At 41.8% G+C, this 12604-nt stretch overlaps 1 protein-coding gene across 10 annotated transcripts in view; it reads right to left on the reverse strand.

The window, feature by feature from the left end:
- nlgn3a (neuroligin 3a) overlaps window positions 1–12604 on the reverse strand; it is a 100404-nt gene that overhangs the window by 28770 nt on the left and 59030 nt on the right. For 7 of the 10 annotated variants that reach the window (XM_078261497.1, XM_078261493.1, XM_078261492.1 and 4 more), the window contains one exon: window positions 11900–12085. In XM_078261497.1, coding sequence (XP_078117623.1) covers window positions 11900–12085 — 186 coding nt within the window. Of the gene's footprint in view, window positions 1–5447; window positions 5468–11899; window positions 12086–12604 lie in introns of all 10 variants that reach the window. The other 3 variants (XM_078261496.1, XM_078261488.1, XM_078261490.1) reach the window with 1 other exon arrangement.

Consider the following 12604-nt stretch of genomic DNA (forward strand, 5'->3'; position numbering starts at 1 on the left):
TGCTATTTTATCCCAACATGAAATGCTGTTTCAAAGCCCTCTCCAAGCTACACGAAAAAAAATGACGGTGGAGAGATACTGAATTATTTCTTTCTTTATTTCTTTTATTGGAATAAGCTTATACAATAGCTACTTTTTAAAAACACTGTGTTTTTTACTGTAAAGTGAACCCACACCATCTCACAAAAACCAGAAAATTCACAGAACCTGAACTCAGTGCTCTGAATGGCTGCTAGGGCATTGGTGTTTCCAGATCAGAGTCAGCAGTTGCCAACATTAGACATTTTCAAATCCTACACACGAGGGCTTTAAATTGCCCTTGAAGGCTTTGTCTGTTAAGCAGCTGTACCAAGTGTTGAATTGTAGCTCTAAGGTTAGCCTGTGGCCCATGGTAATATAGTTAATGCTTCAACAGTTTGGCATTTTTGGGATATTTCTTTCTGGGCAGAAGATAGTGAGTTTTCTATCTGACTAGGAAAACAGTACACAAATCTCCAAAAGGAACCCCAAAGCTACAAACGTCTACAAATTATTTCTTCCTGTATATTACCCAATGCCTGTCTATGTCAGACAGCTTCTCACCCCACATTTGATTTAGCTAGTTTGAAAAAATGTGCGAAATGATTTGCTGTGACACACGGTTGGATGATGTGTTGAGAAAGCAAGTTTGTTAAAAGCATGCAAAAACATTGCACCTGAGATATACTTAAAGGTCCTATATTAAGTAAGATTTATATGTCTTGTTTGATTATAAAGCAGGTCGAAGTGCTATATAAATATGGTGCAAGTATGAAATAGCTCAATCCACTGAGAAATGCACACATTCAGAAACGGTGCCTTTAAATAAGCCTGCTTTCTGTAAGGTTGTGATGTCACAACTATGCTATTTATAGGGTGAAAGTGCCACTAGGGTGCCATTACAGTCATTCCCCGGCTGCAATGACGGTGCAGAGACGCAGAGAGCACAGATGCGGAAGACCCGTAAACACCGACCAATGAAAGCAGACTGGCTTTTTTTTAAGGGGGGAATTAAAGAGACAGGGGGTGAATACAGGTATATTCAGACAGACAGTATGATAAAAAATAAAGTGTTTTTTGAACATTAAAGCATGTAAACATGTTCTAGTAGTAACCCGAAATACAAGTATGAACCTGAAAGTCAGCATAACATACCCCCTTTAATTTGTAACATGCAGATGCAATTTTCAAAGTGTCAAACTCCATTTATCTCTTTTCACTCTTCAGTCTGCAGCAACAGGTAGCCTCTCTGTCCATGTACTGTAGTAACCAAATATGAGTACTGTAACTTAACGTAGAATTTCCTATCCAGGAGAAGACAATTGTCTTTAAGTTGTGAAATAGCACATTTGCAATATTGTTCTCTGACAGCTGCATTCACATTTGCGAGTCACTCTCTTTTACCACCGAAAAGGATCTAGAGTGTATGTTACCTCTCTAAGCTAAAAATCTATTACAGCCTTGCGGGCCTAAAAGCTAAAGATTTAGTCTTTTTGTCAGGTTGCACAATGTTGGCTCTTTATAGTAGAGCTTTCTGCTCGTCAGCATGTTTGCCGAAAGTTCCTCTCATTGGGGATTTCATTGTGCTCAGACTATGCAAATTTCATAGCTAAGGCTAATGCATTTGCACTGCCCAGAATTGAATGTCTTGGCACATGCACGAGCACATGTTCACACACACACACACACACACACACACACACACACACACACACACACACACACACACACACACACACACACACACACACAGACACATATCTTCTCTTTCTTCTTACACTTCACAGATAAAGTGTGCACTTGGAGCACATTATGTCAGTGATGGGGATCCAGATGGCATACATGAATTCCGTTCTCTATATCACATTATTAAAGGCTCTCGCCAAGAAAATCACACCCGCTTAGTCCTACTGCAAAGTAACTGGACTGATGTTTTTCCTATGCAACACTTCTTATTACACATTGAAAAAAACTATTTTCCTTCCAAATCAATCTGTCTGTAAGCACAGACTGTAGCAAGTAGGTTCTGTGTAAACAGAATGACATATTCCTGAATGCCTATAATCATGCAGTATATTTCCTCTCTGTGTAGATGAAGCGGTTATACAAAAATTAAGTGAGCACATTTCCTATTTCAAAAATAATTCAGACGTTTCAAAAACATCACCCGAAACAGCTTGAAACATCCGGTAATGTTCCCTTCCAGCTGCAGAAGATGTATATAAATTACAAGTTGAGCAAACCAAATTGATGAAGAATGAGATGGTGTGGCAGCTCCACAGTACCTTCTGTTATTCATGCAGAGGCACTGGGTACTTTTCTCTCAGCAGGGATAAATAGATGTACGGAAACTGAACGCATGACCTAGCAGGCCACACAGGTGAGCTGTCAGCAACAACAAGCAGACACAGACTGCTCGTGGTCATCACTAAAGGGCAAAGTTCAGCTAATTACACCGCCGTTGTTCATCTGGCAGACAAACAGGGAAACAGTCTATTTAACAACACATCTAGCCAGCCATGTGGCCTAGTGCGGAATGCCTAATGAATAAACACTTTTACAATCATGGGTAAAAAAAGAAAAGAAACAAATATGTTGTGCAGTGAAGAAAAAGACAAAGACAAAAAGAGAGAACAGACAGTGTAAAAAAGAAAAGATGGATAGACATAATGAAATGTGAAAATAGCGAAAAAGGAAACCTAGTGAGTGGTGGCAGAAATTGGGCCAATATGTGTGGAACAACAGGGAATAAAGGGAGGGTGAGAGAGAAAGGGAGATAGAGAAGGTGTGAGAGGAGGAGGGAGGTCAGTAGAGACGTGGAGATGGGTGGAGGCGGAGGGGGAGAGATGAGCCCCCAGTGCTCAGCTGTCAGTGCTTCCTCTGCAGGTGGGGCAGGAGGAGTGCCAAGTCCCTCTCTCCCACTCACACAGACACCCATGCATCACTCTATAATGGATGCTTTACACTGGTGCCAAAGAGAGAAAGACTGAGGCAGAGAGAGGGAGACATGGTGAGAAGACGAAAAAGAGACATGCGGGAGGGTGGGTACCGGAAAAAGAAAGAAACTGCTGTGAGGAACAGGGAAAAGGAACTAAAGAAAATGCCTCATAGATTAAGGCAGTGGAGTCGAGGTAGTGGGAAACTGGATAGACAGTCAGACAGACAGACAGATGGAGACCTCCATCAAGTCATTAGACCAATCAAGAGAGGAAACAGACGAGACAGTCTGGGAGCAATATGATGCAGCTATTGGTTTAATTGATCTAAAGCCTAACAGGATAAAGAACGCAGGGGAACAGCCAGGAGATGCAGCCACCGCTCCCCCTCCAACATCCTACTGTCACTGTCCATTAGGAGGTGTATGAATGTGCCCTTGACAATGATTTATCAAGAATGATTCATAGATGGCATCTACCTGAACTAATGACTTGCCAGCATCTTCGCTGGGGATTGCAGGTCATCAACAGATGACATATTCTGTAGTCACCTCGTTCATCAGCTGCGATTAGATTCCAAAAGTAATCTCAGCGATACATCACCAGATGGGTCTCAATGTATTGTCTCGGAGAATATTGCTGAGACAGCCCATGTGTGCCACATGTCGCTCAAGCTGCCGAAGCCCATTCATATACGGCTGTGAATCTGGGGCTAGGTATATGCAACGCTCTGAGCTATTACCTTGGTTGATGGAGGCATGGATTTACTAAAGTACTCAATTATCCCCTGCTTCTTTCTCTGACCTGCTGCTCGGCTCTTTAACACCTATAACTCCATGCTTTATAGGCTCAACTACCTGCTGCAAGCAGAGACAGACTGATGGCTGGACTACCTGAATGAACTGCCGTCACTGTTTTGGGGACATTTGTCAATTCTTCGTTCCTCTGCTCTCTTCTGGCTAGGGATAGGTAAAACTGCCTCACTCTGACGGACAACCCAACTGGATATTATTTTCTAGAGTGTTACCTGAAACTGGCTATTGGACCTCAGTGGAGTCATCTTTAGCCCAATAACACCTCTCCCACGTCACATTACTCTGCAGGAGGCCCTGCCCTGCCTTGTTCTTCTGCACAATACAACTTTGGCTTCATTTTCTCTTTGCAACGCTGAGTAGTGAAGAGAAAAAAACTATTTGCTGCCTGAATTAGGCTGTTTCCGATTTCTAACAAGTCCAAAAGAGAGTAATACCTTTTAGTCGGTGAGTAATCCTCCATCTTTGTTTTGTAAAAAATAAAGTATTTTTAGTCCGTTATACAAAGTCAAAGACACTTTCACTTTCAAAGAAATGCCACATAGGCCACTTGTTAAAAGCAGTTTGCTTTTTCCACACAATGACGGCCACACTATATGGCAGACAACAAAGCCGAGTAGTCAGCGTAAATAAATACAAGCATTCTTGCTCCGCAGAGATGGCATCCCCCTGGTTTAATTATCGCTCTTGTCAATCGAGGTGGAAGAATACGGTACCTGACAAGCCACGTCCCCATTCTCTCATCTCACATATAGGCCTTTTTCACACCCTGAGATGCACAGACATCCTCCAGCAAACAGCCAAATCAAACCTCGAGATGGAGGCATTCTGGTGCCCCAAACACACAGGTAACTTTACAGTGTCGAGTTGCTGAATGCCTTTGACATCTCAGAAATAAGGTCTATTCAACTACGGCAATTGTCCCTGGTTTTTCTCAAGCACAAGGCATTTGCACAACAATGGTGCTGAATCGTGTATGAATACCATCCCAGGGATGTAGTTATGCAGCTATCTTTCCCGGTGACTCCAATTCACATTCCAGCTCATGCAAGGTGCCTTTATTTGATGCCTGAGATGGAAGGCTGCTACAGGATGCCTGAGCCCACAGAAATGAAGTCGACACCGAGTGTGGATGGATTGCACCTCCAGATCTGTGCGGTGAGAACTCAGCACAGGGGCATTATGGAGTGGGGGTGCGCAGGCCTGTTGGCCATTCCAGAGGGAGAACCTCCCATGGGTCTCGTTTCAGAAAGGAAACCCACACATGTTATTTACAAAGGTCACAGCCAGATGTAACATTATAGTTAAAGCAGTGTTGTAGAGTAAGACTCACACACTCTTCATCTGTATGACCTGCTGGCCTCATTATCCATTCTGCAAGATAGGGTAATTTGGAGCAGCATTTACATTAGCCTTGGATTACCTGTCGATATCTCAAGATACAGCAATGAATGAGTATACAAGTTCTCAAAGCTCAACACATCCTCACAATTCCCAGCAGCCTCACTACAACAGTGTTTGTGTTGTTCCCTCTAAGGACAACTAGGAGTGTGCATGTACACGGTAAATGATTGTCAGAGCAGAGGTTAGATGCTCATGGCAATGCAGGCTCTGAATCCCACAACAACAGCACTGTATCAGCAAGATTGACAGAGGCAGATTGATTCGAGGTCCAATAAACCTTGTTGTCAGTCTTATTTCCTTCCTCCATAGGTCCGCGAGGTAAATACATGCCAGAAACAGCCCAGTAGTCATTTGCACTGATTTGTGCGGTGAAATCACAAGAGGGCCCAGACAAGACCTTACAAAGAGGTCTGTTCCCTAACCTGCCATGTGATGTCATGATGTGGTGTCAAAAATTAGGACACCCATGCTAACATTGAATAAAAAGAGGAATAAAAAATCATCTTTTGGAAATTGATCTTAATGCCTTAATTACAAAAATGAGGAAAAATCCAATCTTTAAGGACACCAATTTTCTTTGTGAATGAATAATGTATCGTAAATAAATAAATGTTTTTCCTTAAAATACAGGGGGCATAAGTAAGTACACCCCTATGTTAAATTCCCATAGATGCAGGCAGATTTTTATTTTTAAAGGCCAGTTATTTCATGGATCCAGGATACTATGCATCCTGATGTTTGCCCATTTTTGCTTTAAAAAATTACTAATACTATTTATTAATTATCAAAAAGGTTTCCAGTTAATTTTCTGTCAATTGCATAATCCAGGTTTTTTTTTTTAAGTCTGAGACTGGACCTCCTCTCAGACAAAGTTTGGAAAAAGGTGCCTGCCCCTACCCCCCACTTAGTTTACTTGCTTAGTTTCTCTCAATTCCTGGATGCATATGGGATCATGATTATGTTATTTGATGCCATGGACACGCCAAGACAGCGTAATATTGCTATTTGACATGACTTCAGACTACACCAAATATGTGAAAAAGGTATTTCCTACAGCATTAATTAGATTCTGACTCTGGGAAAGTGGGAAAAACAGTACAAACCTCTGGACTCATTGATTAGTCCCCTAATACTGTATCTGAAGTCTCTTTTATATAGGCCTTACTGGTCCCCTAATACTGTATCTGAAGTCTCTTTCCCGAAATTCAGCCTTGGTGCAGAATTATAGCCACCAGAGCCAATCCCACAATGAGCTTTCCTTAGGATGTGCCATTTCTGTGTCTGTAGCTTTAAATGCTGTTGAGGAGGAGAGAGGCGGGGCAAGGTGGAGGGTGGGGGTGTGGCCTTGACCAACTGCCATGCTTCGCTTGTTTGCAAGCCATGATGTCTCTCTCTTTCTCATGGGCGGGCCAAATTCTCTGGGCGGGCAAAGCAGAGAAAGGGGAGGTAACCTTTCTCCTTATGACGACATAAAGGGAAGATTCCAGATCGGCCCATCTGAGCTTTCATTTTCTCAAAGGCAGAGCAGGATACCCAGGGCTCGGTTTATACCTATCACCATTTCTAGCCACTGGGTGACCATCTCATATTAATGTTAAAAAACCTCATAAAGTGACATTTTCATGCCATGTGACCTTTAAACATTATATATTGCTCACACTAATTTACATTAAAACTACTATGTATGAATATACAGAACTCTTTCATATACTGAATCTAGTATGTCTGTAGTATGTTTGAAACTATGGAGGAAAGGAAATACACTTTATTAAATACACATTAAATATCTTCCCCAGGAATCAAAATATGAGGGTTAACACATGGAAATTATATTTAAAAAAGAAATTACGCCTTGAAGCCCGACTTTAGTTGCCCCCTCCAGAATCAGCCCCAATGTATGGCATCTTAACTCAAATGTGTAAAACCAGTTAATGTGATAGTGAAGCACATTTTAGTTTAATGAAGCAATTTATATGATTAACATGAGAAAAAACGTTTTGTTTTGCAAATAGGATTTTATTTGGGGTCTATGTCCATATTATGACATAGTCAGCCCATGATTTAATATGTATAAATTCTCATAATAATTCTTTACGTCTATCAGTATCCTTTTTATATAAAGTATTTGTTGTTGTTGACAGTACAGAGGAAGGAGTCTGGAGGGTGATGGTGCGGGAGAAAAGGGTGTTTTAACAGAAATAACAAAACTGTGATGAGTGTTGCTGGGTGTAGCTTATGATAGAAACACTACAGATGTTTTAACAAGAAAGAAAGTGAGACCAGCGCAAACTCAGTGATAACTTCTGATGTATTTGTGATAAATATCACCAAGTTAATAAATAAATCAAGCTAAATATTCAGTTTTTGTTTAATTAAGTCTTTATCATGTTCAAATTTCAGATCAAATGTATGATTTGGATTATACATTCATCAACTCTGTTTTATCATTTAACCTACTGAACCTGTAAGGTAAGTGCAGTTCTAAATGTTCTCAGCTATTATGGGTCATTTTAGTCCATGTTATTAAAGCTTTTTTTTGCCAGCCATTTTGCCTTCAGGTGATTCACTGACTGCACATACTTGAACATAAAGGACTCGGCAGTTTGTGCCTCACTGTAATCATGGCATCACACTCAAGTCACTCTAACAGAAACTCCAGTTTCTCACCCAATCAGCTGAAGGAAATTGTACAGTAATACATCAATTCCTATGATATCCAAGCGACATCCTTTCCAAGACTGCATGAATTATACATTTTAGTCCACAGCAAGTAGTTCACGATGAAGAGCAGCCATTAATAAAGTTAATATTTCAGATTTGATTTGAGAAAAATGTCCTGCCACGCCATTTGATTTTTTCAATCTATCTGATCCTCAATTTCTACACATTCCACGATACATCCATTCATTTAATCACCTTCTTTGCTATCCTTCACACTAAATGGATTTAAAAACTTGTTACCCAGCTGAAAACCGAGTACCTGTCACACTGCCCTCTTGATACTCATGGTTCAAGGGGTTTCAGTGTTTGCCAGGTGGTGTCTTGCATTAAAAAGCCTTGGTACTCATTGCACTGCTGTAATAAAGCCCAAGCATTTAACATGCACATTTATGGTCCTCAATAACCCAGAAGTCTTAATAAAAATGAGAGCTGACATTGGCATGAAGGATCCTCCACACTAGCTGTCTTTAATGTCCAAGACGTTCCATTAAAAGGGGAGCACTTCCTCAGAAGCGGAGCTTTTATCCTGATTGCTTACAAGAAGAGAAGGAAAAAAGAAAAGAAACCAAACGACCTTCAGCGGCGCTACAACCAGCCCTTCCCTCATGTGTGCTCTGTGAATAGACGCGCCAGCCTGCACAAACATGGACAGCCGGGAAACACATACTGATAAAGATACATGTGCGTAGATATACAGTATGTTTTATGTAGGTTGTGAAGGGAGAACCAGATATATCGACAGAGATATATGTACAAATGCACGTGTCTGAGTCGTTGGCTACTTGGTATTCTGTTCATGTGCAGAGAAGCCATCTTACTTTTTATATCATAATGATTATTACAAGATAAGGAAAAAGCCAAATCTGCATGTTCAATTAGTGCCTGTGCGATGCCAGATAGATAATACATGGGACTGGCTAATGTCCTTGCTTCTGAACTTCTTTAGCCGTTTTATGTGTGAAGCCGGAAAAAAGAAGAAGATGGGGACAGAGATTTCCCTCTGTGGGAACACAACTGTTGAGCTACATTTAATAAGCTGGTCAAAAACACTCTCCTGCCGAGAGGGACTGCGCTTTTAATGACCATTCTGCTTCCAAAGTCTCAGATGTGTGGCTAGATTGGTGCCACATAGCAGACAAGGCAGCCATATTATTAATAGCAACACACCACACATGCTGCAGACTAGGGAGCAGAAACCCAGAGAGAGGGAAATGGAGAGAGACACACTGGCACATGGAGAGAAAGCGTGTGTCCCTTGCATGCTTTTAATGTCTGTGAAGGCAGGGAGACAGATGGGTGCAGTGAGGAGGAGATTAGATGGAGGAGGCAGGGCAGGGACCGGGGTCTAAACTATCCAGCCCTCACGAGAGGACGTCCAGGCCAGCCTCCACGCAGGCCAGAAGGGGGGGAGGTGATGGATGTACCTTCTGACTGGAGCCCTCGGCACGCCCACATGGAGACGCCACCGAGGCCAGGCCAGAGGAGCAGGCAATGAAAGAGAGGCCGAAGGGCTAGGATGATATAGGACGATCCAGCTTATTAAATAGGCTTCAGGAGGAGCATGGAGCATCTGAAGTAAGTTGTCAGTATGCCACCAACAGGCATAAAAGGAGTCTCTGTTAGATGGGAAGTCTATGCACTGTAGGCAGTGATGACAGACTGTGTGCAGTAAGAGTGGGAATACTGTCATTAAATACACCGACACACCAGGGAGCTCCAGAACAATGTGTCATCACTGATTTACTTTTTCTTTTGTACCTGGGCCTCGTTACCCTGCATCCGAGCAGCAGGTATAGGGAAATGTTTGTGTGTGAGACACGTGGAATCCTATGCTATGTTATCATATCCTACTGCATTTATGCTACTCGTGAGTTCAAACACACCACATTCAATGTGACACCACTGCCTCTATTTCTAGGCATAGGCGAGCCGAGTCGAAATAAAAAGCCGAATCAGGAACCATGATGCAATGTTTACAATCTTTGTTTCCTGACTTCATTTAAAGTAGGAATCTCAATACAAAACTCTCTTCCTGCTAACATGGATAGGAAATGATTACATAAATCCATTACTAGAGGCCACCTGAAACCAGGTGGGCTCCTGCTAGAGTGTATAATTCATTTGATTATAGATTTTTACATCAATTTTCACAGCTATGCTGATCCAAACACTTTGATTCCTTTCTTGTTTATTGCGTTGTCTTGGCAACAAGAACCTCCTACTAGTTTTCAACTCAACAGTTAAAACTATAGAAAGATGAGGATGAGGACAGGAGGAGGGTATAGCGGAGGCTGTGAAAGCAGGTGCAAAAAGACATTTCTTCACTTGTATTTCCTGTCACATCCTGCAGCCCACTCCAGTCCTAAACTTTATATAATTACAACAATCTGTGCTCCGAGAGAGACTGTGTGAAATCTGATTGCCATTGGTAACATTCGCAGCAAGAGTCCTGGCGTGATAGAAGGCTTCCTGTTTCAATTTCCTAGGATCTCTCAAGTTTTGCTGGCTCTTTTTTTTTTTATCCCATCAGTGGGGCATACATTTCCATTCAGGGGAAAAAACAGACCCGGTAATATCCAATTTACTGGGGAGGCAGAGGAGATGGTTTCACTGGCAGTATAATAACATGCTACATGGAGCGTAACATTATGGAGCATGAATAAAAAAGGCATTTATGGTAAAAATTCAATTCAAAAGCAGTCATCATTCATCGGAGGAAATCAAGGCAATTAGTAACACTTTAATGCAAATTGGAGAATGCAAAACACATCACAAATCCCTGGCAATGTAATAGGGACCAAAAAAGAGCAGCTCAAATGACCTCTTTCAAATGCATGTCAGTCTACTAATCAGAAAATCCAAACAGAGATCCTACTCTGCCTAGTGACAAGAAAGAGAAACGTGTGTGTGTGTGTGTGTGTGTGTGTGTTCATGTGTGTGTGTGGTGGTTGGGCACCATACACACTAAATAGTTTCCTGACCAAAGTATTTTTCATAAACCAATCCTTTATCTCATGCAAGAGTGCTTTCTTTAATGTAATTTACTTGTATGTAATGTATGGTAAAATCCCCCTGCTACATTTCCAACCATGCGTGTCCTAAGCAGCATGTTTTTGGCTTGTTAACATGTTCACAAGCAGGCTCCGTGAGTGGGGCTGAATGTAAAGATTTCTCATTTGGAATATTACAACCACATAAACAATGTAACAAAAAAACATAAACACTGCTACACAACAACACCTCAATATCCTGATGGCCTGTCATGTACTCTACACAACAACACAATCAATTGAACGCAAAACAAACTTTTTTTTTTAAACGGATGGACGAATACGTGACTGTCATAAGGTTGCTGGGTGCGGTTCATGGACTGAGCTCAAAAGGGACAGTTCATTCACATAAGCCAAATCACTTCCTGCAAGAACTTACCATATGAGCAGTAAGGCTCCATCTTAATTCAATGATGCATTAGAGGAGCATGAGTATGAGGGATGTTTTTCGCATGTCCAGGTTCAGTACACACATGCTGCATTTAGTATTAAAGACATGGCCAACATGGGCAATAAATCATCATGAAGTAGCACTAAGGTAGCTAGCAGATAAACAACATTGCTTACAAAGACAACAGTGTGTGTGTGTCATTAAGTATGCCACTAAAAAGATCTCCCTGGTACAACATTTCCCTTTTTATCTTGCTTACAAAAACACATTATACCTACATGACTATTTCTGACATGGAGAGGGATACTAGCAAAGTACATCAAGACCCACATGTGGTCTGAAATCTGCCGTGGAGTTTCAATTTCCGGATGGTAATGAACATCACAATCATTTAAATGCAAACACCTGCTTCTTAAAGCATTCGTTATGCTGTGCAGTACAGTAGAATACATTACTCAATAACTCTCTAGCTGCATCGCCACTTTCTAATATCAAGCAGCCTACACACCAGCAGGCATGAGCTCCACAGCTGTATCACCCACCCCCCTCGTCTTTGCTGTACCGTACCTTCAGAGTGGTGGGAGAGGGTGAGCAGGCTGACGCAGGAAGCTCCGATCCCAGAACCGAACACAGTGATGCGGTTGGAGTCTCCTCCGAAGAAGCCAATGTTCTCGCTGATCCACCTTAAAGCCTGGATCTGGTCCAGGAGCCCGTAGTTCCCTTTAGCAGCCTGGTCACCCGTACTGAGAAAGCCTGCAACACATACACAGATATTAAGAGATTAAAAAGTCAGCCAGGGCGGGCTGGTTTAATAAATTACATTGTTATGCGTAGTGAAATTTGCACATGACCAGAATAAAAAAGTGGGTAGTCTGTAAGTTGCACATGCAATATGCCACGAATTTCTATTTTTCATGTGCACCTGCAGCATAAAAGGTTATCCGCAGTGACTAACCCCACCCCGATTTTGTCAGGAGAATCAGCTTGCCGCGGAAATCATGACTTATTGGATGACACAGCTGTTGGTAAAATAGGAGTGCGCGTGACCACATGTCATCTGCACCTTATGGAAAATCAATGGCATCTCTCCCCGGGTAAGCACCCATCATTGGATATATTGAGTAGTCCTGATGAAAACCTTAGGAATCTATGAAAACACCACAGACGGAGGGAAAAAGACGTGATAATAAGATTTACAATCATTTTGATGCTGCAAAACCCCTCGGAATGGACTGCAGCCTCATTATATATCCTATCAGAGTTACCACCTTC

This window comes from Sander vitreus, chromosome 10 (genome assembly GCF_031162955.1).
Source record: "Sander vitreus isolate 19-12246 chromosome 10, sanVit1, whole genome shotgun sequence".
NCBI classification, from domain to species: domain Eukaryota; kingdom Metazoa; phylum Chordata; class Actinopteri; order Perciformes; family Percidae; genus Sander; species Sander vitreus.